At 40.9% G+C, this 27,817-nt stretch overlaps 2 protein-coding genes across 9 annotated transcripts in view; one reads left to right on the forward strand and one right to left on the reverse strand.

Annotated features, from left to right (window-relative positions):
• Window positions 1-18,454, reverse strand: part of LOC135493213 (GRB2-associated-binding protein 1-like) — a 29,425-nt gene extending 10,971 nt beyond the window's left edge. For 2 of the 5 annotated variants that reach the window (XM_064780309.1, XM_064780308.1), the window contains exons 1-2: window positions 18,278-18,454; window positions 14,247-14,312 (exon numbers count right to left, since the gene is read on the reverse strand). In XM_064780309.1, the coding sequence (XP_064636379.1) occupies window positions 14,247-14,312; window positions 18,278-18,373 (162 nt within the window). In that variant the 5' untranslated portion in view covers window positions 18,374-18,454. Of the gene's footprint in view, window positions 1-7,495; window positions 7,831-9,812; window positions 9,840-14,246; window positions 14,313-18,277 lie in introns of those variants that run through there. The other 3 variants (XM_064780310.1, XM_064780311.1, XM_064780312.1) reach the window with 3 other exon arrangements.
• A 193-nt stretch (window positions 18,455-18,647) lies between these two features.
• LOC135493781 (calpain-15-like) lies at window positions 18,648-27,678 on the forward strand. 4 transcript variants are annotated; one of them, XM_064781345.1, is made up of 13 exons: window positions 18,648-18,816; window positions 20,340-21,466; window positions 21,876-22,081; window positions 22,366-22,549; window positions 22,809-22,953; window positions 23,167-23,245; window positions 23,717-23,842; window positions 24,086-24,247; window positions 24,557-24,718; window positions 24,972-25,168; window positions 25,533-25,675; window positions 25,886-26,064; window positions 26,380-27,678. In XM_064781345.1, the coding sequence occupies exons 2-13, from the start codon at window positions 20,378-20,380 to the stop codon at window positions 26,558-26,560; spliced, it is 2,853 nt and encodes a 950-aa protein (XP_064637415.1). In that variant the 5' UTR covers window positions 18,648-18,816; window positions 20,340-20,377; the 3' UTR covers window positions 26,561-27,678. The 4 variants fall into 4 exon arrangements, with proteins under 4 accessions (XP_064637415.1, XP_064637414.1, XP_064637416.1 ...); XM_064781344.1 differs by having other exon boundaries at window positions 18,648-18,809; XM_064781346.1 differs by having other exon boundaries at window positions 18,714-18,736.
• Window positions 27,679-27,817: the final 139 nt, after the last annotated feature.

The raw sequence follows: 27,817 nt of genomic DNA on the forward strand, positions 1-27,817 counted from the left end.
GGTTGAATGGGTTAAACTGTCCTTTCCATCACTCAGGCAAACACGCCATTAATGCCCCACAACCCCGTGGAGGACAGGCCATTAATCAATAATATATTCCTTCATCAAGTATTGTAAGAACGAAGTAGAGGACAGAATTACCATACAAATGACGCAGAATCTGATTAATGATTGATCATCAATCTCTGACGATCGATGCCACGTTTCAGCGGCCACGGCGGACATATGTGGAAAAACCACACATTTTTTATCACCGTTAAATATTTTATCAATAGTTTGACGAAAAAGTCTAGATACAAGACAAACAAAACCTCCAGTTCCGTATCAATTCCTTGAACCTCAATTCCATCTCAACCTACTGTAGGAGACAGTTTGTTAATGGCTGTAGGTCTAAACCTAAATCCTTCAGTAGGAGACAAACTTGCCATTTCTCATAACGCTCCTGCGTAGCTTGCCTTGGCTGCTTAGCATTCCTTCACCCACCTGGCACTTCTTGCCTCCCCCACACTCCCTAAGTGCTCTGACATCGGCATACTCAAGATATGCCCGATTCTTACAGCCTTCATATTATCGATTAGTAATATAGGCCATTTCTGCATTGATTTAGTCTATCCCAAGCACGATACACCCACAACTAAGAAGTTTTTCAGCTGCAATGCCGGACCTTCCCCACCACCGAGAAGTGCTCCTTTGATACGATGGCTGATTCCAAGTCTTCATACTTTTGATGATAAGTAGTATATAATAGACCATTTCTGAATTGCTTTTTTGGACTCACGAGCATGTAGGACTCACGAGGTTTCCCAACTGGCAACTGGGGAACCTTCCCTACACACCCGAAGTGCTCCTCTGATACGATGGTAGACTCCTGTAATGAGAAGTCGGCCATTTGTGCATTGAGTTGTGCCTAGAGTCACATTTCAGATGCAGCCAAATCCCCAGAGTCATGGCAAAGGCTTTCCAACAAGCAACGTTACAAATCCCACTCCTAATCTCCAACAACTTGTTGAGATGCCATGCCCCGAACCTCCCCCACACATCCCAAGTACCCCTCTGACACACTAAAGATATGGTAGATTCTTACAGCCTACATATCTTTGATGAGAAGTACGTGCTCTTGACTTGCCCATCTAAGACCAGTTAACTAAGGGGTTGACATAGGTACCACCATTTTAGCTAGAAATTGAAATCCTAAAGCAACTAGAACTTCTTCAACTGAAATGTATGCCTATTTAAAACTTGGGAGGCTGTTCTCTGAAAAACAAAGAACATTGAAATTGGCATTCACTTCGTTTTGAAGGAGTTCTGATTGCTTTAGGATTTCACAGTGTAGCCAAAATGGTGGTACCAATCTGGTCAACCCTTAATTTAGGAAATGATGGGCTCCAGTAAATGTGGGCTACATTGCGAAATAGGTGATGAGCAAAGAATTGGGTCACTACATGTATTTGATGTGGGGGACACTGGGAATTTGGGTCATTTTATCTTATCATCATGTTGGATTTTTAACTCATTTCCAGTGGCTCCTACAGTTGTTCCGAAACTCAAGCCAGTCTAGTTACAACAAACGGCAGCGTACCCCTTTAAAATATCAAGGTTTATCTTATCACAACACATTCCCATGAGATATTTCAAGGCAACACATCGAGGAGAGTGATTAATAGGTACTATAGACTATTGTTCTTATCAATATTCCCACTAACCTTTCACTAACCCATACATCAAACCGTCTGCTCACTTGCGATTTATTAGTCTTTGGTAAAATCTCTTAAAATACGAACAACCATGACCCACAAAATAAAATTTGAGAATTTTTTTTCTTTGAAAAAAATTGAAATCGTAATCATTTCTGAATTTTTTGGTGAATGCAAAAAAGGATGCACAAACATTGAGTGGTTCACAGTATCCTGCCCTCTCATCAAGTTATCTTGAAATGCCTTATCTTGGCAAATATACACCAGCAGGTATCTGCATATTCACCTTGATATCCATCTGCCACAGTTTCAAACTTGTGACCACAATGAACTCATGTCATGTCACAGTCTACAGGAGGTGACTATTATTTCAACCTGGAACAAGTTCAAAGTTATTTTGATCTATACTACCAGTACAAACATGTAGTGCAGGGATGTCAGAGAAAAAGCTAAGACATTTATCCGTTTGAAAATCTTGTCCTTTGAACTGTTCTTACTTACAAAAATGTGAGTCTAAAATGCTTATTTTTGGTCCGATTAAAAAGATTCAAGGTTAAACAGAGAGCTGAAGCAAAGACCTTTTCATTTTTGCTGTCTTGAACACTTTTCTATAGGAGAAATAAATGGAAATACTCCAAACGTCTTTGCATCCCTGATTGCGTCTGACTTGCGGAACAGTGAACTCCCTGGAGGATAGAACAGAAGCTGGAAATCCAGGGCTGGAAAACAACAAAGCGAAGTGATGACCACATCTAACAGACCGTGATCTATTATTACACGAAATCAATAGAACGATTACAAAGCGAGAATGTACTCTATGACTGCCAGTCTAAGATCGGTGTGAGCGAGAAACAATGTCCTCTGACCCTCAGTGTTTTTGTGTCAGGCGAACGCAGCAAGGTGAGTGTGTAGGGTGAACTATTGAAAAACATGATTTTCATGGAAATTTGGGACAAAAAGCGTTGTTATGCCCCTCCTTTGAGCCTATAGCCCAAATCCCTCGAGCCTATTGCCCCCCTGGTATAGGGGTCAAAACAGTCACCCACAGTAGTTTTGGAAAAGACGCAAGTGCCAAATGGCTGGCTAGTCTGTCCTGATCACACGTCATTGCCTTCTTACCTTAGTATAGATTCTACATGTTCTACCAATGACTTTGGTAAGACCAGGCACACAAACTAAATGAACAAGTACTTCTCCCTCTAAATCAAATCATGTTATCAAACAGACCTAGAAAATTTGAAATATTTTCATGATAACCGCAAAACCTATATTCGTTGCATTTCATAAATGCAGGTTATGCAAATGTCTCTGAAATACATTTACAATCTACAGTTTAAATACTGTACTGTTTCCTCCTCAACTCCAAAGCTATTTGCAAGTAAGTGTGTTATTTGCTATCAACTTGAACCTTCACATGCCATGATGTTAGAATTCAAATTCCAGGCCACATACAAGAAATGACGACATATCTAAGACATTGAAGTGTACTGATTTGAAAATATGACATAATCAACTCATACTTTAAAAATATTTCGTTGAAATATTTGTGGCTTTTTTACGTGACAAAAATCGCAGTCTGTGTAGCTGCTTGGCATCATGCAGCCACATTAGCTTGTCTAACCTTGACTGTTTGCAAGGGAACATTTTCTCACACTCAAACAGCACACCTGACATTATCCCCAAACTGTTGTCAGCAGAATGACCTATGATAACCCGACAAAAAGAACATATCGTCACCAGGAATTATCTTTACAGATCAAATGGTCTACAAAAAGTTGCACCTATAGCTGGTCCTCATTGGTCCGTGACATGGTATTGTTGGGAATGACGGAACGAATCTCTAATGGGCCGTATATCACCAGAAGTACAACAGATCAAGGGCGAGGGGACTGGACCCACAGCCAGGTAGCATCAATGACCGATCGGAAGAAGATTCTGGCAAAATGGTGCCATTATGTCAATCCACCAAGAACGCTAGCGAGAAATCAACTCCACAGAAGCTGGATAGTGTGATAACGAGAACGAACTTAACACACCCTTAAAATAATGGAAGAAATTACTCGCCAAAGGGTAGTACTTTGAAGGGCGGGAAATTCCAAGTAACTGTGGGCGTCGCAAACAATTTTATTGAGTTATCACGCAAGATAATACACTTGGAAAGAAACAATTAAGTGAATTACACTGCTGACAAACCTTCTGGGCAAAGTTTCACGTAACGAGGAAAATTCGTAATTTTGGTTTGGGAGAAAGCTTACAGAAAATCCTTTCAATGGAATCGGTCCATACTTAGTAGATTCAATCGATCTCGGTGATTACATACCTTTGATAAACAAGTCTACGTAAATGCTACATTTGAATCAGCGCCACTGGTGACAGAAGTTGGAACCAGATTTCAGAGGTGTCTGCCATAGAGAGAGTGCTACCTTAGGTAGTCCATACCGGTTACCATTTCGGCCGGATGACATCGGCAATTTCCAAAGACGTTCACCACAGTCAAAATTTTTTGATATGGCCGTTTGCTGTTGATATGTATTTTTCACGACAGGTAATAATAAACTGGAAAGCTAGAGTTATTTTTAAAATGATACTCTCAGAGCACACAAACTACCCAAACCTTCCAAATGAACGCCGCTATTGATCAATCACTATGTGAAAATAATCACACAATATGACTTGGCGATGAGGAGATGAACTGTATCAAACTAACCAGTCGTGACTGGGTGTAACCAGACTCGCCACGTTTGGTTTGTTTAGTCACTCTAACAAGAGTTATTACACAGGTTTCGCAATACTTACAAAGAGCGATGAATAAACAGAGTATGAAATATGCAAATGTGTTTATTGATGACTTTTTAAAAAAGTTTCCGATTCCACGAACGATAATTTACGAGTGTCGCGTATATCCATTAGCACATGACCTGATGACATGAAAGACCTTCATAACTCGTACTTCGTCGGAAGTGAATATGGGATGACGAAAGTCAGTCACACACAGCTTGTCAAGGGTGGGCAGGGCCCCCTTCAAGAGTCATATATTGATTGTTTGTAATTTTGATAAAGAAATTTGACTAATCTGTCCGCCCACCCATCTCATCTCCCCCTCCCACACCTCCACCTGGTAATGATGTAACTTTTGGAGGAAACACTGTTACAAAACAACAGGGTGGATTTAAGCAGGGAGGGCAGGGGGGCAACTGCTCCCTGGACGTCTTTGAAAAACATCCATTTCAAGGAGATTTGGCCACTTTTGGGACAAAAAGTGCTGTTTTTCCCCCCCTCCCTCGACCACAGGTTATATACGGCCCTGAACAGATTCGAAATTGTTCGAGCAAAAATGCTTTTGTTAATTCCACTAAATAAGGCTACAATATGCAGTGTTGAATCATAAGGTACATGGCTCAATTATGAATAGATATATTAGATATATGCGCTACAATGTTTTGATGTCATGAGATGGAGCCAACCCAACGTGAACAGATGTACCGGGATTATTCATCGTCATGTGATATGAAAACAATAGCATAATACGCAGATGACATCCTCACTTTATAAACCAGTTGTCACGGACATTTCCATACACAAAGGATGACGGCATAAAATAAGAAAAAAAACCACATTTCAATCATAGATATTTCGTTTGGAGTAATCAATCTGTAACGCATGAAATGAATCATGGTCCACTTAAACCAGAGTCATTTACATGCTCCTTCATGTGAAAGTCACCAAATTATATAAGCTGGGTTTTTTAAACGATTGGCCCGGAACACCAGATACAATAGACCACTGTTTACTCTGATCTGACGCACACAAAGAGCCTGGGTTTTTAGCCCGAATGGCCCAGGGAACGAGACGCAACGGACCATGGCTTACTGTTCTATTCGATGGACGTAGAGCCTGAAGTTTGTCACCCAAAAGGCCCAGGACACGATCCCGGGAGCTGCAGCTTGTTAAATAGACACAAAACCTGTAGGCCATCAAGGCTCCTAATCTGCACAATCCCAAGGTTCAATGAAAACCAGTCGGGTCCAAAATACAATCGAGCAAAAAACCAACACAATTTACGAATCTGTGATCGAACACAATTGAATTCTTTTTATCACCACATATCAGTACTGCAAACGTATTTTTATGCAGAATTGCCAGACATGTCCAGAAAAAAACATAGCACAATTTAATTTTTGGGAAAGTTCAAGTGTGGGCCAGGTATGAGTTGTTATTGATGCCAAGAATAATGTTACTGAACTCAATGTTATTGCTCAATTATAGAATGAACCTGATCGAATTAATCCAACACCACAGATGGAGTACTTGTTTTTAGTCTTGCATTATGGCACGTGATTGCATGATTCTGGTCTTGCATCACAACACGTGATTGCATGATTCTGGTCTTGCATCTTGGCACGTGATTGCGTGATTCTGGTCTTGCATCATGGCACATGATTGCATGATTCTGGTCTTGCATCACAACACGTGATTGCGTGATTCTGGTCTTGCATCACAACACGTGATTGCGTGATTCTGGTCTTGCATCACAACACGTGATTGCGTGATTCTGGTCTTGCATCATGGCACGTGATTGCGTGATTCTGGTCTTGCATCACAACGCGTGATTGCATGAATCTGGTCTTGCATCATGGCACGTGATTGCGTGATTCTGGTCTTGCATCATGGCACGTGATTGCGTGATTCTGGTCTTGCATCACAACACGTGATTGCGTGATTCTGGTCTTGCATCATGGCACGTGATTGCGTGATTCTGGTCTTGCATCACAACGCGTGATTGCATGAATCTGGTCTTGCATCTTGGCACGTGATTGCGTGATTCTGGTCTTGCATCACAACACGTGATTGCATGAATTTGGTCTTGCATCACAACACGTGATTGCATGATTCTGGTCTTGCATCACAACACGTGATTGCATGATTCTGGTCTTGCATCACAACACGTGATTGCATGATTCTGGTCTTGCATCACAACACGTGATTGCATGATTCTGGTCTTGCATCACAACACGTGATTGCATGATTCTGGTCTTGCATCACAACGCGTGATTGCATGAATCTGGTCTTGCCTCTTGGCGCGTGATTCTGGTCTTGCATTGCGGCACATGATTGCATGATTTTGGTCTTGCAGAAGGGATAATGATTGCATGATTTTGTCTTGCCTCTTGGCATGAGATTGCATGATTCTGAAATCCTACCTACAAGCTGGGAAAGGTGTTTCTAACAGAGCTATATCAGGGCCACTGACATGGTTTAGAGCGTGTTGGAATTGCACTGAAGACAACAATTACTGTACTATTTATATTCGACATTGCGGTAGATGCTGTCATGGTCTTGAATACCAGGACAATACAATCTGGTAGAAACCATTGAAATACCCTCCTGGATCACATAAAAGACCATTCCCAATGCAGCAGTGCATCTCAAAAGAAGCTAACTGGCACTGGCCAACGCCATTGATTCAATCCCATGCAGTGCCCTTAACTTTAGGCAAACACCCATCATCAAATTACAGAAAATCAAGCGAAAATACCATTGCATTTAAGACCCATTTGACCCCCTAGTTCATGCCTATAGTCCCCCTTTAACTAAGCATGTGCATGGCTCATTTTGAATGCTCTGATCTGAATACAGTTTCGAGCCTCTCCATCAGGTTGCACATGACGATCATGATTTACATGCAACCCTGTAGCAACGTTATAAACGCAAAGCTCAGGATGCATTCCATTTGCAGCGTATACTCAATATTCATAACACTAAAGCCCAACACAGAATCTAGACAGTGTAAAAAAACTCACCAAGCTAACTGAGAATTCACCTGTGCATGTTGAAGCTCTCCAGGTAAAATGCACTTGCTATAGAGTAATAATCCAATTTGTGTACACTTGAAACACAGTGCACGATTTCTAAGACGACTTATCCATTGTATTCTACACAGTATATTCCAATGGGCCCAGTATTTGACCGGTCAATTCGATCTACTGTTTATCCAAAGTGCTATAAACTTATCTCCGAATGCAATATTTTCTTGTCGGTGTAATTAAGTGTCTAGGAGCCAGCGGAGGACGTTGTTATTATGTACGCAGGATATGTTCAATAGAAAACTTATCACAGAGGCCGAGGGCAAATATAGAACATGATTTATGATATCAACACTTAACAATAGGTGGTAGCACTTGCAGGTGCTGTTCTGGAAATCAAACCCACTCAATTGATACAGATCAAATCGATACGAATCTGACCACAATTTCACATAGCTCCCTTTTCAAAGTCAGAAATGACGTGAAATTGCTTTTGAAGACCCCTTAAACGATTTTCCACTTTTTATGAATCGTACTACCATGTGCTAATGAATGATTATAAAATAGGTCTATTGGCACCTGTAAATTGGAGGAATTCATATCACAATCTTTTGTGACCCTATGATAAGCGTAAACCTGACAAAATACAAAGGTCTGCATTCCTTTCCTTTACAAATGAAAACAACAACAATGAGCTTTACAGTCCCATTGACATGCTTGTTAGCTTACAAAGAAGGAGTTAACATGCTTGTAACAGTCACGGGGTTAAAGGGCCAGTACACCTTTCCTGGCTTTGTTACAAATTGACCTGCTCGTGATGATATAGACACACTAGACATGCCAAGTTTCATAGCGCTGGACACAACACAATATTCAACCGAGGAAAAGTCCAAAAAATTGAACTCTAAATACCTGTGTTAATTTAATGAGAAATTGGGACAGAGTAAATCGCACAACACTGAATGATGTGACAGTAATTAGTGAACTTGAAACAATGAAATAGTGCCACACCAAAGATTCATGCTTAAATATCAAAAGATGTAGCTGCCCCAGTTTTGGTGAGAAAATGAAACGTTTTAAAGAATTTGGAGTGGAAAAAAATGTGCTTATCCCCATTGTGGTGAGAAAAAGGTTAATTTTAGAGAATTTGGAGAGGAAAAACAAATATTGTGTTTGAAAATTCCTGGCAGGATGGGATTGGGTGAAAGGGGTGAACCAATGTACCATGCTGGAACAGAACCTTGGGGTCCAACACCTAAACCTCACATTACAGGGGAAACTAAATCTATGGCTACTCATGGGTGACTATTCTAGTGATTGCACATCGGTCAAAACAAGCACCTTCCTGAATTTATTGCAACCCACTGGTGAAACTGAAAATGACTTCCCGAGCAACTGCTCGTTGGTCAAAATCAAAGCGATTCAACATGTCGCCAATGAGTTGCATGTGATCTAATCAGCTGAGTGAAAAAAACAAGCTTAACAAAAGCTAGAAACAACAAAGAATTAGAAACAACAAAGAATTAGAAAGAACGATTTCAAAGTAACGTATTGATATTTGCAAAGAATAATCAAGACTAAGAACTTGAAACTTCAGAAGTCACCAAAACTTGTCTTTTTTCAAAAGCAGCCAGACATTTCCTGAACTTGGATTTTGATTTTTTAATTGATACCTTTTTCACATTCGCTAATACTAACCACTCAAAAATTCGTTAAACTATTTGAGGTCTGTAATTTGTGACAGAAATCAAGCAACAGCCAGTCAAATGTAGAGATAGCTATTGCATAGGGGCTGAACCCCTATAACTTAGTACCTTGAGCTAGAATAGGCGATATAGAATTGCTTCCACATTCTTAGTCTTTATCAATTCTTGGTATATTAGCTCTGAACATCAGGACAACAATTGACAACAAGGAATATTGAATGATGAATAAAGAATAAAGAATATAAAGCACACAAATAAAAATTAGCTAAAACGTCATTTTTCGGGTAACACACCAATTTTCGAAAAAAAGACAAAAATCAAAATGTTTCCATATTCTTGATTTTTTGGGGGTAAAGATATTGTTCACTACCAATACCACCCCATAAATGCCAAGTAATTCGACCCTTTTTAGTAGAAGTCCAAATCTCCAAAATCATCAGTAAATGGGAGCAACTGCAACTGGTGCCCCCCCCCCCACCGCCCCTGGGAAAAAATAAAAGTGACCAACAATGACACAGAGACAGAGACATCTGGTGGGAATTTGCAACAACACTAAACTGAAAAGGCCAACGCAGTGCTGCCATCTATGAAATAAAAGCCATACTCACCAATAAATTACCGCCAAAACAGAATGGCTGGGCAAGAGAAAGCAATAGAAATTAAATATTTTGGGAATGAAGCCATTGTCATAGCAACAGATTAACCCAATAGAAAAAGCATTCAATTGAAATTTCTACCAAAGTACTTTGTGCATTATAACAAGACAAATACAATTAGCCTATAAGAAGTTGTCAGGGAAAGGGGTATTTATTCTGAGCCTATATATCTTTTTTAAATCTTTTACGTGAAAAAAGACTTAGTGTCTTGACGGAGGCGCCCAGATGTTTTTTATGTGAATTTCCCCAAATTCATGACAATTTTCGGGGACCCAGGCATCTGGAGCACCCGCTCTATAAATACACGTACGTCATGACAATGACAAAATGACAAATTCCATTTGTTCCACTCAGTATTTTCAAACAATAGATTTGGTGTTCTTCCTGCTAAAACAACCAACATATTACTTTTTTCAAAACATTTCCTGAATGAAGTCCAAAGGTTAAAGCTTTGAGAAGGAACAATAAAAGAAGTCAAGTATGTCAGTGGGCATGTGAAACTGAGTGGAAAAATAACAATGAATGTTACATCATCAATTTTATTTGGGCTAAATCCACTGCATAACTTCTATTATTGACGTTTACACCATATGCATTTGAGCCTTGATATTTTCAGGCCTGGCGCTGAATCGAACCATCTTCCAGAGTGGCCCGCCTCGAATACCTGGATTCACAAATCACCAAAGTTTTTGATTTGACCTACTTTTCATGGTCACAGAGGTCAAATAGCGAAAATAGACCGCTATTGGTTTCCGAAGTATCTGGACCAGTATTGTCACTATTGATGGGTTTGGTCCTTTGTAAACAGAGCTTTAGTCATTGCCATGTTTTGCAAAAGCAAAAACATCTGCATAGGTCTACATTCAGAGCATGTTTCTAACCTAACTCTAGAATTTGCAAACATTTGGAGGAGAGGGTCCAAGATACACCATGCCAGATCTGGCCAGTTTGAGACAGGGCAGAGCCCGAATTGTTATGGGGGGGGGGGAGGGGGTAATTCTTGATAGTTGTACTACATTTGCACCCACAACCACATTATTAATGCGCATAAAACGCCAAGATTGGACAGGTGACCTGTTTTTCCAAGATTAATTGGATCTCATGCCATTGAATTGTCAAGATGACTTTTTCCACGAGCTTTGCCTTTCATCTGAGTCAACCCCAATACTGTGTATGCTCAAGTTTCCATGTTTTTAATGAGGAAAATACAGTTCCTCGTCTTGGCGGACACATAGCAATGCCTGGCCACACTGTCTTGACAAAGAGAATTTTTAGTCACTTTGACATCTTGGCTTTCGATGGCCATAACCTTTTAGCAAGTGTCCCAAATAATTGAAAATCGTAATCGAAACAGCTGAAATTAAAATGGATCTTTTCCATTTACCACGATATTCCCAGATGAAACATCGCCTTTATTGGCTCTCATGGACTACCAAACAAGATCAACACGAGAATCAGGCACACAGTTTTTGCATTGACCTGCACTGAAAATTGCAGGTCAATGAAAACTACCTAAATTGCCCTATCATAATTTGCTGCTTGTAATAATAGGCCTACCAAGTAAAACAGTCGGCCTAACTTCATTGTACAGTATAAAGCTTGGGAGCAGTTATGGTCTAATAGGCCTACATAGTGGTCCAGACATCGATAGTGAGATCTGATTATCAAACTGTGAAAAGATTAAAGAGTTTTGAGAGATTACCACTGGTCACCAGTAACCAGGACCAGATTACAGCTGGAAGACAACTAGACAACACACCATGAATATTTAATATTCTATCTTATCTAAACTGGATCTGGTCGAGAAAGCAACGCTTTTAGTGTATGGCGAATCAAACTGTTCTTCACCAGGGAGGAGACTATTCAGATACGACGCACATGCTAATTACCATCCACTAGTCCTCGATGACTATCCTGGCCGACAACCAAAAGAGTCAGCACCCAACCCTGGACAAGATGCCTGGATACACTTAAATGTCGTAGTCAGATAGGAAAAACAGCTTGTCAACAAAAAACAAAACACCATAATACAGTACATGTACTGTACATAACAGCATATGTACACTAGAACATTAACTGATCTGTCATATGCATGATATTCGATATTTCAGCAATAATATGTGGTCACAGGCCGATTTGGCAGCTATTTGCTCTATTTGACCACTGTCATGACTATTATATTGTTTGAGACCTGCCATGATGTTATTTACATGTTGTGACGATAGCTGAGCCTGTGTACATAGTCTTAATAGATTTGTGCTAATAAACAATATGAGGGACAAGAGGAGCCTGGGCAAAGGATCAAGTGTGTGCAGGGAGAGTTGACAGATGAAATCATACACTGGAAGTAAAAGACTGGGATTTGCGATCAAAGTATAGCTCCCCTTAACGGACATCACCCAAGGGGACAAGCATCATTTCAATCTCCAGAAAACATTTCAGGGGTCAATCAATCTTTTAGTTTTAATCGGTGAGTCTGGAGGAAACTGAAAGTCACAAACAGTGCACATACACAATGTATACATATGGCTCCAAAATGACACACACAGTAATATTGAATGAGAAATCATAAAGTCATTCCAGTCATATTTCTATCACAATGGATTCTTTGAACTCGAAGAATGACTGGAAAACATAACTGACATTCTTGACACCACAAGTCCAAATCACTGAACTTTCTTTATGCAGGTAACCTATTATAAACCCGGAAATATTCGGCGGCCATGTTATTCTGCCAAAGTCACCTGGACGACTCTAGCCAAAGCGCTTTGAGCAAGGACCAGTCCCATTACGACTCTTACCAAAGCGCTTTGAACAAGGACCTGTCCCATTACGCCTCCAGCCAAAGCGCTTTGAACAAGGACTTGTCACAGCTCTTGGCACTAATTGTTAATTTGTGGCCAGCGTAACTTCGTCAGACAGGGAAGTAAATGTAGTTCGAATTAGGGCAAAACCACATCTCGGTCAAACTCAAACAGATCATGTTTTATTTTTAGACCAACTGATTTCATAATAGCAACCTGTCTTTTTTCGTTTTTGAGACAGAATACAAGCCCGTTCGGAAAACCCATGTTGATTATAATCTGAATGACAACCTTAACTCAACTTTTCAAATATTTCATGCAACTATTTTTACATAGATCTCTAGTCTAACTCTATCCAACTTCCAAGCACATCACGGCTCAGGAAACCCCAAGCCAAAAAAACTTGAATCTCGCATTGGGTCATACAATCTTCAGTAGCCGACTAAAGGCAAATTGGAGATTTCCGAAGCGACGTCAAGTCACCTCGAAGATCATACTCTACGATACAAAATTCCTCATGCCCCTAACTATAATCTGCATGCCATACTGATGTTTAACTGAAGGAACCTTAAAGAAAGGGTTTGCCAGGGTTGGGAGTATCAATGGAGTCTCAGAACACAAGGACTGACTAAGGACAAGTATAGCTGCGTGCGGACGACCAGCACCAACACAGGGTTTCAGCGGAGGGTATGGGAAGCAGACATTCCGTAGCGATGAGACTGACGGATTGACATAACATAATGTAAAAAGTTGGAAAGTACACCTTTCTACTGTGCTGACAGGATCAAGGAGCCTGCTCTGCAAATCATCTCAAACGCCACATCTTCAATGACTGCTTAAAGGAATTGAAATATCTGCCATTCTAAGACAGTTTATTCCAAAGGAAAGGGCCACTTGCTGAAAAGCTTCTGTCCCCATACGAGGTCCTGGTCACTCTGGTTGCCACACGGGGCTCAGAGCAGACGATTTTCCATGGCGAGAAGATTTGCGAGCAGAAGCTGTCGGTAACCAGCTGCCCCCCATTGCTTACAGCAATGCAGCGGAACCTTACGAGACTTCCAGCAGCCAGTGAAGTTGCGGAAGGACTGGTGGGATATTATTGTACTTACGTGTTCTGCAAACAAGTCTCGTTGCCGTGTTTTGAATACGCTGGAGAGATGCATAGTCTTCTCCATAATCGTAAAGCAGCCCATTGTTGTAGTCAAGCCAAGAAGTTACAAGACCACTAACGGCATTCACTGCAGGGCTGGTCAACATTTGACTTATTATACAGTAAAAACCTCTCTACTAAGGACACCCTAGGGACTGATATATGCTGTCCTTATGGAGAGGTGACCTCATAAGAGAGGTTAAATTTAATGGAAACAACCTACAGTGTATTTGTGTCCCAAACTAGTGTCCTATAGAGAGGGTGTCGTTAGTAGAGAGGTGTCCACAAGGGGAGGTTCCACTGTATATGATATTGCTCTATCACAACTTGGGATATTCTATACCAAATCTTTCTTTCTACAGCAGGAAAAGTCTCATCACTGATGCTGATATACCTAACGCTAGCATTCCAAGAACAATAAAGAGACAACACCTTATAATTGTTGTAGGGGGCTTCCTCGGCGATTGAGGACAAACGAGGATGCTTGCACACCATGGCCTGGAAAAAATCAGCAATGTCAGTCTTTAATCTGGAGAGAATGGCATGCCTCATCATGTTCTAACATTTTTACAATACTTTTTAAAGAAATCCGATGGGTGTAAATAATAATTTCACATGTTTTTTGAATCAACTGGTCAAGAGGAAAAGTTCTGGAGAATCATACTGCCAGAGAGCCAGGGAGAATGGAAAGCATGGTTAAGTACCTTTCCCAAGCAAACCAACAAACATGTAACTGACACTGAAATTGAGATAGTGAGCAAGACAAAACAACTGTGGAAGGAGATGAAACATGACTTGGAAGGAAACAGTAAACTATCTTTATCACATTCCTTTCACTAGACAATTCGCAACTTGCTTTGTACTAGTACCTTGGACATGCTCATGTTGGACTAGAGGGGCTCCTGAGCAGTGATTACTCACTCAGCGTACCACAGCAATGAACTAACATCTCTTCAACTGAACTATCAAACGCTATGATCACTTAATGCACATCTTTGACTATTCCTTCTGTATATGGTCAGTAGGAAAGGCATCTCGACACATAAGGCTCTGAGATCGCAAAGTCCCCTTTAAATGAGCTCTACTGTCTGGGGTACTGTCATTCTGAACCATCAGAGAATGAGCCCAGTGCTCTAGTCTAACCACTCAGTGACTCTGCCACTGGTCTCTCTGTTCTCAGTAGCCAAAGTGGTGAGTCCATCCCAAGCTTTTTTGAAAGAGAGTGAATTATAATGCTCAATTCTCAAATCTTCAATGACATCAGATATTTGGATGCACAAACACAATTATTGTTGTCGGCTCATTTTTTATCTTGACATGGAGGGAAGGACACCATTGTGAGCACTTGACTTAAAAACCATAAGTCACAAGAATAAGAAAAGGAAGCATCACATCCTGCTAAATTTCTGCAAGACAATTTAAAAATAGATCTGGAAATCACTGGAATGAAGCCAAGTTGGTTGAAATTCTTGCATGCCTGCGTACAAATGGCATCTAATAAGAAAGTTGTGAGGGGGCAAATGTAGAAGGAGTAGATCCCATTGTATTTGGCATAAATTGTGGCTCAACCAGACCACCAACAGGAGGAAGACCTTTTTTAGGTCACCTGAAAAATGTTAGCATCCTTGACTTCCTGGTTACCACGCTAGCCCTCTTACAAATACAATGTATGGCACCATCTCCATACCCTTCGACTCTAAGTAAAGGAGATATTTTATAAAAGAAAGGGCAAAAGTAAGAAAGAATGGTTTAAGAAGATTTGTCTGAAAACAAGAAAAAAATTGGGCAATTGAGGCATGACACACCATGTGCTTCCTGACAAGACGTCAAATGACGGAATCTCTGACTGATTCCACGCATACTTTAAACAAGTCATGATCCAATTCAACCAAATTAATGACAAATTTCTGACCTTCAAGTGAATAGGAAATTTCTCATAATTTTCTATAAACTGACAATCATGTCCGGGTGTTTTTCTAGTAAGGAGGACAAAAATCTGAGTGATGGCTTGCCATTGAAAAAGTTTTTAACTTTTTGGTCAATATGGTAATCAGCTACATTGTAGCAACTCCCAGTGCGAACTTCTTTCCTTTACATTAACTGAGTCCCACATTCACAAGTCCTTTATCCCAGCCTGAGTCCCACATGTCCTACTGTACATTCACAAGTCCTTTAGCCCAGCCTGAGTCCCACATGTCCTACTGTACATTCACAAGTCCTTTATCCCAGCCTGAGTCCCACATGTCCTACTGTACATTCACAAGTCCTTTATCCCAGCCTGAGTCCCACATGTCCTACTGTACATTCACAAGTCCTTTAGCCCAGCCTGAGTCCCAGATATCCTACTGTACATTCACAAGTCCTTTAGCCCAGCCTGAGTCCCAGATATCCTACTGTACATTCACAAGTCCTTTATCCCAGCCTGAGTCCCACATGTCCTACTGTACATTCACAAGTCCTTTATCCCAGCCTGAGTCCCACATGTCCTACTGTACATTCACAAGTCCTTTAGCCCAGCCTGAGTCCCAGATATCCTACTGTACATTCACAAGTCCTTTAGCCCAGCCTTTTAGAACAAAGCACTCTCGATTTAGCTGCAAAAATTTTGTATTTAAAGACCTGAGGGTAAAAATCTATTATTAGGTTGAAAGATGTAAACTTCAATAAAGAAACATGAGATGTTTACTTTACTACCCTGTGAATGGGGGAACGTGCATGTGGAATGAGAGGGTTTATACAGATTTGTTCCATTTTTACTGGTCATATGTAATCTCCTTTATCTTTAAAAAAAAATTCACATGAAACACAGCGATGGGAAAGAAAAACAACTGTCTGTACATGAACTGCAAAAGCATCACGCAAATGAGCGATTTTAATTGGAGATTTTCAGCAAAAGTTCTTAGCTCCCGCTGTTCTTCGTCACTGCCTTTGCGTGAGTGGACCGAGGAGCGAACAGTAACCCCCAATTTCCACAGAATGCAGTCGTTAAAAGTGCCAGTTGTTTCCTTAGAAAGATGCTGGCAAAGGACTACAAGCAAAACCCATTGTTACTTATTAGGAAGTGATGCACGGGCTGAAGAAAACAGGACTGTTAGGAAGAGGTTTACAGTACACACAGTTTTTCACCAAACCCAGGCCTTTCAATTGCATACATCCGTAGACTTCACACTGTTTAAAGGTTACAATTAATACATTGTCCCCAAATTATAATAGAAGAGTTTTTTCACTGGACTTTTATTCAAAAAATTTGTCCTGTTTTTACTAGGGATAACTGAATGAACCCCATTTTCCAAACCTCAATTTTGCTCCTAAATCCCATAATTTTTTGCCTGAAAATCCCAAATATGCCATTTTTTGCTAGAGATAGACAGTAGTATCAAAGACATACTCTGAACTTTTGGCAACTGAAATTCTGAATAACTTCAGTACATTATCATGACAAGATGTCCCCAAATTATGCTGAATACAGAATAAAACCTACAAGGTGTGAAGGTGTACATGTAATTGAAAGGCCTACAACCCATTCCAATCCCCAGCACACTCTTTCACCAAGCAAAGTGTGTTAGTTCTTCTGGTTAATGATTCCTCCACTGAAACCTCAAGATGAATACGTTATTTACTTACTGAAGAATTCTATAACAAAAGAAATTAAAAAGTACATCAAAGAATGCAACTTGTATCATTTTTATAACTCTTTCTATTTTTCAATCAAAGATGACACGAATGATGACTTTGTCTATCACCTGCCTACAAGTGAATCTGCAGCACCATGAGTAAATTGATAAGGGCTTCATAGTAAGTGCCATGATTGGCACCAACTAGTACTAGGCTTTGTGCAGCAATGGTACACTTTTGAGATCGCCATTTGGGTGGTAGATTGATGTATTGCCATTGGTAACAGAGATTTTGCATGGCAGCTCTTTAATTGAGATTTATCAGAAGGTACTTGACAACATCAGGATGGTCAGCTGTAAGCAGCAGGTCCGGTCGCATCGACATTCACAACTCTGGAGACTTGCAAGACTGAAGCGGGTATCTGCATAGCCAGACGACGTCTCATAATTAGTTTCTATTCTATATTTGGTACCGGTACATGATAAAATATGAAGTATTTTTCGATAATAGGCATAACCTACAAATTCTGATAACCAGCCTGTCCTGAGGAGTGGTCGGTGGTGCCACTGGTTGGGCAACATATGATATCCTTCACTTCTTTAATAGGCCAGCTAGTATAAATCAACACAGTAACTGACAGTAAACACTTTCATTGCTGTCAAGTAGTAAGTGTTATCATGACAATTCAACCCAAATAGTGACATAGAATTTAAAAAATATAGGCCTGCCTAGTATAGACCAACAGTACACACACACAGTCTCTGACACAGACAGTGCTTGACTTAGTGCATTTCACTGTGCATCAAGCCTGCAGTTCCATTTCTGAAGTAGACACCGAAAATACTTACCGCTCTAAACACAAAACGCCAGGCGATCCGTGAACTCTTTCGCTCTGGGGGAGATTTAACTAACCACCCTTTGACAATCACTTCTTCAGAACTCATCCCTTCGACTTCAATCCTTCACATTTAGCAAATATTTACATGGCAAAACCAGAAATTGGGAAGTCACCAAAACAGGAAGTTACTGCAATATGGCGTAGGGAATCCCTGTGGTGACGTCATGGAGTCCGCTGAAACAAGTACTCCCATTCGCTGAAAGTTTAAAGGTACAACAAATTAGACCAATGAATTTACTGCTTTTGCAATTCTATGGTGATGGTAATTGATTGGGGTTTCCCAATTAATCCAGTTTCTTTTATGAGGAAATATGCTTTTTTTGTGTTTTCCCACATGAAAATGAGTAAACATAGTAATTTAATAGCATATCTGATATAGACTGAATATCCTTCAGTTGTAAAATAGATGGTGAGAACTGAGATTAAGCCGAAAAAACAGGATTTTTCAGGACGACCCCGTTGTGTTGTGTTCTGATAGACAGGTATGAGGTAAAGTCCAGTCTGGCTTGACCGGTATCAATAGCTAGGCCTATTGTTGTGTTTTTAAGACAGTTTGCCTTAATTCAGCGTCTAACGTTTGGAGGTCTTACTCGATCGTCTATCGCCGTAATATAATTGCTGACATCGACATCATTGCATATCGTCTGCAATGATGAAACAGCAAAAACATGAAGTATCGCTTGCAATTCTGGCCTGTTATTGAAAGTAACGTCCCAAATACTACAATCAAGATATACAGACCGGGGGAGCTGGCTGTACGTACCCATAAGTCTTTGCGGTAGTCTCGCGCGTACCGGATATAACCCATCAAGCTTTTCTCCTTCAGAGAAATACTGCGTTGCGCTCAAGTGCCTTATAAGGCTGTGAACAAAATTAACGTTCGACCAATGAGAAAGCCACATTACCCTGCATACGAGGTTGGACGCGTGATCACTAAATGACAAGTAAAAATAGAATCAGACCACATGTTTCTATATGTCAGAATGCTGCCGTTTGCTGTAGTACACGTGTGTTGTCCAAATTTTCGATTTCAAGCAAGTTTAAGGCCAACCTCGTGTCCACCAGACTAATGCATAATTGGCAGTTGAGCGCAACGCAGTATTTCTCTAAAGGAGAAAAGCTTGATAGGTTATATCCGGTACGCGCGAGACTACCGCAAAGACTTATGGGTACGTACAGCCAGCTCCCCCGGTCTGTACATCTTGATTGTCGTATTAGAAAGGAATAAGTCTTGTGGCAAAAATAGGTCATAAAAATTTAGTCTCGATTTAAAATCTGGCAACAGGCAGGTCCACAGTCACAGACTAAATCGCAGTGCACACAAGCCATTTAAATTTCAGCTACCTGCGATTTAAATTGCTTGCACATAAGGTTTCCAAAACTAGGCCTCCTGCTTGTAGAGTCTGCAGCTAAGGTAGAGGATGTATCGACAAACTGACGTCGATCTGTCAAGGTGCTAATCTACCTTTGACCATCGACCACTTGATTCAGAATGAAGTGATTTCCTTTATCTTTGCTCTGACACAGATTAATTTATAAATATATATGCCAGGGACACTGTAACTAGTACTTTCAGTTCAGAACTAAACACTAAAAAAACACAATACCTGGAAACTGTATTTCCTGACTTTGTTTGTTTGTTTGTATTCCTAAATCACTACATACAAATGTAACATCAGGTGCAAGTATGATGCAATGTATGTAGACCTATATGTCAACCAAAGTCAATTTCTACCAGTTTTTGTTCTTGTGGAGTACCAGTTCCAATGTCAGAGATTCAGTGAAAGGCTGTTGAAATAATTTTATTTCTATAAGAACAGAATGACCTACTTGTTCAATGGTTCAATGCATTTTCAAAGGTTCAGTGGTAATTCTCACTTTCTATTTTTGTGTAGCCTAAGTAAGAAATTGCAAATGGTAATTTTGTTTTGGCTTCATTCCGTAATTTAAAAAACTTTTATCAAGTACTTTATTCAAAACAGATCTTGACTCATTTTCTCCTCTTCTTTCAGACACAGGTATTCTTCCTATTCATGTATAGACGGTGAAAATGAGCTCCCAGCAAGAATGGCAATGTCTGCTGTGCACTTACTTCAACAAAGCACGGGTCAACAAATGTGAAATATGTAATGCTACCAAACCAGTGAGTTCTCCAAGTGATGATGAAGATATGGATGAGGAGTATGGAACAGGACAAAATGAAATGAATGGCATCGGCATCAGTGGGCAGAGACCAACCCCACTGCAGGGAAAAGGCCGGTTGGACTCGAAACAAAACATCTGGGTGTGTCGGCGCTGTACTTTAGAAAACGGATTCGCTTCATCTAGATGTAGCGCTTGTGATACTCCGCGTGTTTCAAATGTACCTACAAGCCTACCACCGATACCTGGTGCTACGCCAGCGACCTCTAACAATGGTAAAGCAACTACACCATCAGCCCGCTTGTCAATTGGTGAAGCCTTTACATCTGTTTTAAACAAAGCACGTGATCTCCTTCCGTCTATTCGGCCGAATGATTCACCAACATCATCTGGTAGTTCGGGACAAATGCCTGACGAACATTGGACTTGTGAACATTGCACTTTTAGCTGTAACCCTGTCTGGTCAGAGAAATGTGACACTTGTGACACACCTAGACCAATTAACGGCATGGTTCCAAAATCTCCAGTTCAAATGGAAAACAATTCTGTGCGCTATCTTCCAAAACCAAATGTTAGTGTCGTCAAACCTGCTGTATCTTTACTCGATACCAAATGTCATGAAGGTTGGCAGTGTAGTAAATGCACTTTTGTCAACGATGTTAAAAGCAAAAAATGTGAAATGTGCAATGCAGACTCGCCAGCTAAGATCAGTTCAAGGCCGTCTGCTAGTTCAACTTTTATTCCATCGGCAACAAGTTCTGTGATTCCTTCTGCACCTTCTGGGGACATTTGGCACTGCCCTAAGTGCACCTATATGAACAACCCAAGGTCTCGGAAGTGTTCGCAATGCAATGGTGACCCGCTTGCCCCAGTTTCCCCCCCTGAAAGTCGTCGGCAGTTACAGCGGCAAGAGACAGTTTTGGTTGATCAACTGCGTCAAACGGAGGAAAAAAAGGCTCTGGATCAAATGGAGGAGATCATCACGTTTTGTAAGGAGGTGAGTTACCTACCATTGATACCAAGATACCAAGCAAAAGAAAGTTTGGAAAGAACTGATCTCACATTACATGCATTAGTTACATTATGTAACTCTTTCCAAAGCTTGTGGCTTGTAAAATTGAGTTGACGACAGAACACAGATTTTCATTTCAGTATCGTGTTTTACTTTGTATCATATTGTATTTCTACAAAAGTGTTGGGCCCTAATATTCTAAAAACAGTTTGCCTACAGATTCAAAGAAAGTGATAATCTCGATTCCAAAAGGCAAGAATCCAAATCCAGTTTGTCGATTTGAATTCTTTGTGATTTTATTTTTGAAGTTCAGTTGGCTTTCCAGAAATGACAAATCATTCAAACCATTTTTATTTTTGCTCTGTTTACATTCAGGTGTTCCTTCTCATTTCAGAACGGCCATTCTTTTGTTGATGATTCATTCCCACCCTTTCCGTCCTCGCTCTACCTGGACCCACAACACCCGTCGTCTTCTCATTATGTGCAATGGCTGGCTCCGAGCTCGATTGCACCAGACCCAGTCCTTGGCTCGGAGCCATGGCGTGTGTTCAGGTCCCCTCGACCATCCGACATCAATCAAGGCTTATTGGGAAATTGCTGGTATGTGTGCGAGACTAGTTAAAAAATGTGATGATCGAGTCACATGTACACGTGTTGAAATATCAGACGTTTATTTGTATTTAACCAGTTCAGTGTGTTGTGCAAGACTTCTTGAAATTAAAGCGTCGGGTGTCTTCATGTGTTTAATATCAGACCAGTTCAGTGCAGTTGCTGGTTCTATAAGGCAGTGTCTCTGTTGCATTGACACAAGGCACATTTTGTTATTGTTATGCATGCATTTTTTGATCATTAGAAATCACCTTCTAATTGACACTAATTGACAGGTTCCTGTCATCGCTAGCTGTAATCGCTGAGAGGCCAGAGCTCGTGGAAAAGGTGATGCTAACCAAGGAATTCAGTCCCCATGGTGTTTATGCCGTCAGACTCTGTAAAGATGGCAAATGGACCACGGTTGTGATAGACGATTTATTGCCCTGTGATGAGAGAGGGAGGTTGCTTTATTCAAATGTAAGTATCGGCCGCAAAAATGACTACACTCCCAAATATGGAATTGTACAAATCGTACAAAGGCTGTACTTCTCATATTACAGACACTTTATAACATGGCTTTTTCCACATTAACTGAAAATCAGAGGCCCAAAGATCAAAACTTGGAAAAATAACAGCTCTTAAAAAATTTGATGTAAAATTCTTTTTCTGAAGGGAGTACTCCTTTAAGAACTGCCTGCAATTGCAAGCTGCTCATTTGTCCAAATCTCGATTGCAGGCTAGTCGCCGCCAGCTCTGGGTCCCACTCATTGAGAAGGCGTTGGCCAAGCTGCATGGGTCCTATGAGGCTCTTATTGCTGGCAAATGTATCGAAGGTCTTGCCGTTCTGACCGGTGCACCTTGCGAGAGTATCCCATTACAAAGTAAGTTGTGACATCTTTCCTTTCGTTGAGAGATTTTGTTTGCTTTTGTTTACTTTTTGTCATGAAAAGAATGGTAGCAAATGCTAAAAAAGTTTAAAAAGTTCATTAAATATCTAAGATTTAGCATTTCAAGGTTATTTGAATAATGAACATGCTCAAATCTCACCTGTCTTAAAGAATAATTGATAACAATTGTCATTTCCTTTTCCACAGCAGGTAGCAAGGACCGTCGGGATGAACCAGTAGATGCTGATTTAGTCTGGGCACAGCTACTTAGTTCTCATGAATCGGGGTAAGTAGGAAAGTCACTCGAGATTATCTATATTTTTAGAATCAGGATACAATGTGCATCTATATGGGTAATGAGTGTGGCCCCAGTGAAGTTCTCACAAGGCAGGAAGACTGCTGGGCCCCAAGCAAAGGGTCTACCCGGGCGACTGAAGGGAAGACTACTGGGCCCCAAGCAAAGGGTCTACCCGGGCGACTGAAGGGAAGACTGCTGGGCCCCAAGCAAAGGGTCTACCCCAGGCGACTGAAGGCACCACTGCTCTGGAGTAACCTAGGAGAATTGTGCGGATGATGAACCAAAAACATAAAGTCCCCCCCAAGGATGCTACACTTGCTTCAGTGGAACGCCAAGGGGTCTGCGCTAAGAAGGTAGCCCCAATGGGGAGGGACTCCAGAAAGAAAATATTGTCTTCTGACAATTTGTTCCTGCATTTCTATACTTAAAATATTCGTCAACCAGTTCTTTTTTTTGCAGATATTTAATGGGTACGTCGTGCGGTGCTGGTAACATGAAGACAGAAGACGATGTATATGAGACAGTAGGCCTCCGACCACGCCACGCTTACTCCATCCTTGATGTGAAGTGTATCTGTGGAAACAGGTATGTATAACCTCCATAGCGGACACCTCTATTATAGACACTAGTTTTGGTCCCAAACTGGTTCTCTCCATTCAATTTGACCTCTCTAGGACACTTCCCTATTAAGTACAGCAGTACAGAACTAAGTATACGTTAACCCATGCAGGCCTGGCTGCTATTGCATGGAAGACCAGTATTTTGACCAAATAGACCATGAGGCTTCTTTGGGAGCACTTTGTTAAACTCGTCCTGTTTCTGTTGCAGATTACTGAGGTTGCGTAACCCATGGGGGAAGTTCTCGTGGAAGGGCGACTGGTCGGACACATCACGGAAGTGGGATGATGTCCCACCAGATGTGCGGAGCCAACTAATGGTACATGGAGCAAACGAGGGGGTGTTCTGGATGTCGCTTGGTGATATGTTGAAGTATGTAGAGCGTTGATTTCATACAAAATAGTGTTAGAAAGTTACACCTTTGGTTTCATTTCTTCATGAAATCGAACAGGTGACCAGAGGTGGCAAAGATTGGATCTTCTTGCCCTGGGATAGGCCCCAGGTACATTAAATCTCAGTTTTATGTCTCATTTATTTGGCCTTACTTTTATCATAACCGTGATGTTTGCATTATAAGCATGAACCACCCCTTATGCTTTTATTTCATTAAGATTATGTTGTCAAGATGATTTTAAACGCTAATTGACAAAGTAAGAAGTTTTCATCGTCCATCTTTTCCAGTTATTTTGACAGTATTGACATCTGTAAAGTTCGCCCCGGTTGGCAGGAGGTTCGACTAGATGGCGCTTTCCCTACGAATGGACAGGGCCCAGTGAGGGCGGCAGCCTTGACCATATTTGAGAACACGCAGGTTGATTTTAGCCTCTACCAGAGTGGGGACAGGTAAGGAATGTTTAGCTAAATCCCATGAATTTGATATGTTATTTTATAACATGCTTTATATTCATGCAATAGATGATGAGTTTATGGCAAAAATGATTCTCTTACTGCAAAGGTGTGTACAGATATCTCTATCGGAACCTTTGACCAATGAACCAGAGGAAAATGACTCAGGTCTTCTCCTTAAGCCACTATTATCACTTATAAATCTGTTGTCAGAAACAAAACATGGTGATCACGTGCCTTTTTTTTCCAGGGGAAAAGACGGTCAGAAACGTGGTATCATGGATCTGTGCATCCTGATCTTCCACGCACCAAGATCGTCTGCGGTTGGTGTCGGATCACTTGTATGTAACAGTAAGAGAGTCTTGAAGAAGTTTGTGACCTGTAACGCCATCTTGGAGCGTGGAGAATATCTTGTCGTATGCACGGCATTCAACCAGTGGACTCCAAGTAAGGTGCTAGCTAATCTCTGACATGCCAACCTAGGTGGTGCTTTCCAATTAATTAGAAAACCAGGGGAGTCTGTTTCAATTGTCTATGCGGCTTCTATCAATGACGAAGCTTATTTTGGATTAAAATGTGTGCCTGGTGACCACGGTCTCTGGGGTTTTTGCCCTCGGTTAATTATATCTCTTAAAAACAGCGGAAATTGCAGATAATTTTGTTCAAAATTGAACACAAAGGTGTTTTTCAGGGATCCAGGGAGTGGAAATGGTGCATTTTCGCAAATACGCTTTCCAAACAAAACTGCCTCTGTTCCATTTTTGGGGAGTTTGGAAGATTGTGGTATTGATGCATATTATTTATATTCTAGTGGTGCCGCTGGATGGTTTCCCGAAGTACGTCCTGGCACTACACAGCTCGAAAAAGATCATGGTCGAGCAGAAGTTATGTCCGGAACACACGCTAGCAGACGCTGTGATACGATTGGCTGCTGCCAAGGGAAGGCCACATGAGGTGAGAGCATGTACATACTAGGATGGTTGTGTGAAAAGAATAATGAAAATAATCAGATTCAAAGTGCAGGCTCCACTGGAGTTCACATGTTTTTAAGGGTCAGACGTAAATCAAGGGACGAACATGCTTGTTCTTTATGATGTGAAAATGCAAAGTGAAACATGAATCAAATACCCGGAGTTAGCCTAATGCACATGCCATCTTTTTCAGGGGCGCGAAGGAATGACGACATACTATTTATCACAAGGTTGGTCTGGTATCATTGTCGTGGTCGAGAACCGCCACCCTAACTATTACATCCAGGTGCAATGTGACTGCACGGAGAGTCATAATTTGGTGTCGACAAGAGGCAGTTATAAGACGGCTGACAGTGTACCGCCTCTTCACAGGTAAGACTTTATCCGCTTTCACATAATCAGGTCCAGCAGATACTCGGCATTCCGAGTTTTACAAAATGGCTGCCGATACTCAAAAACTCGAGGATGCCATACTATTGTTGGCTTTAGTTGGAATTGCGTATTTTTGTAATCAAACAACATCCTTCTCAACTTACAGTCCTCTTTTTAATGCGGTCTTTTGTTTGGCATGAATTAGGCATTCGATATGAGTAACCTCAGTCTTACATCTCATTCAGAGGAAGAAGCAATGTATGTTGGGCGTCTTGCTCAAGGACACAATTCACAAAAACTCATCTTTTCTTTCAGTCAAATCCTAATTGCATTATCGCATTTAGAGGCGAGTGAAGGTTACACGGTCTCGCATCGGTTGCTGCACAGGATGTCGCAATATCAGGACCTTGGCGAATGGAGTAGTTCTCAGGATTGCCACAACGTGCCAAGACTATCGCCTGACGTCTATGGTCTTCATCAACCCCGTCCATTATAAAAGAAAGCAGACGATATCAGTGATGTTATTTAAAGACATCATGGACTGTTGTCCTTGTGCTACCTCTGACTGTGCCATCCACTGGCATCCATTCAATACTTCTTTCAAGCTATGCCAGCTGTTGTTACTATCCTACAAACTTTTGATGTGTCACAGTCTAGTCAGCATGATGAGGATGATCCACCAAACGTGTCGGGAATAAATGTTGTGACATCATGGTGGCCGAAGAAACCTGTTTGTGACTGTATCGGGAAGCCATTGGATTGCCCGCCTAACTATATTTTGTTGATGGCCATCATAAAATATATATTTGTTTGGAGGACTTGTCCTTCCGCAAATTTTTCTGATGGTCTTTCTGTGACGAAGTTTTTCATTGTGTTTATGACGATGAATGGTGGGAATTCATGAATAGAACTTGTGATCGTAAGCTGAGGCTTTATGTTGCTTTCTCTGCAAGTTTATCTGAATGTTGAGGAAAGTGGTCAACCTTCATTTGTGTGGACTTCTCATATCTTTTTATTTTATGTCTCTGATTGATATAGATATCACGTTGTTTTAAGTACTTCTGAATCAAAACTAGTGATTTGGTAATCCGAGTGTTGTCTCCTCGTAAATATGGTGCGTCAGTTTGCAACATGGCATTCTGCATCTCTGTCCAATTTGTAACATTGGTGTATACTTGATCAAGGTGTAAGGGAACTTTGATTTGCAAAAGAAGGTCATAATATGTATAGATGCCTTTGCTTATTCATAATGCAGCTATTGATATTTACGTATGGAAGTTATTTTTGTGTAAGCTTTTGATTGTTTAAGCAACAATCAACAATGTATTGGACCTTATCTCCTTTTATACCCTAGAATGGGAGTCGAGAATTGGACTCCAACCTATGAACTTTTCTTCCGTCTGTAGTCAGGAAGATTCCTCCTCCTTACTATGTGAAAGGCGGCTACTTAGTAATTGGTTGTGGTCTCTACGGGGTGGATGATAAGTACCCTCCAACTCCGGGTAATATCTAGGGCACCAAGGAATTTCTGGATCACAAGACGTGAGAGTTAGATCTGTCGTTCAGTTGATTTTCTCACTTGGTTGTTTGAATAAAATATATATCTTAACATTACCTTGGTCTTTGTTAATTACTTAAAATATGGAAAGGTATTTCAGACAGCGATCCGTCTTCTGTGCGATTGATGCATGGACTTGCGGTTCAGCCTTTGCACGTTTGTCCTCAATCTGCTCAAACGAGCGATATTTGTCTC

Source organism: Lineus longissimus, chromosome 9, assembly GCF_910592395.1.
Source record: "Lineus longissimus chromosome 9, tnLinLong1.2, whole genome shotgun sequence".
In the NCBI taxonomy this organism is placed as follows: domain Eukaryota; kingdom Metazoa; phylum Nemertea; class Pilidiophora; order Heteronemertea; family Lineidae; genus Lineus; species Lineus longissimus.

Bases quoted from the DNA above. Each gene is read 5' to 3' on its own strand.
- LOC135493781 (XM_064781345.1), top strand. From the start codon at position 20,378: ATGAGCTCCCAGCAAGAATGGCAATGTCTGCTGTGCACTTACTTCAAC. The intron at 21,467-21,875 runs GTGAGTTACCTA...TTCTCATTTCAG, and splicing joins TCATCACGTTTTGTAAGGAG to AACGGCCATTCTTTTGTTGA. The intron at 25,676-25,885 runs GTGAGAGCATGT...CATCTTTTTCAG, and splicing joins CCAAGGGAAGGCCACATGAG to GGGCGCGAAGGAATGACGAC.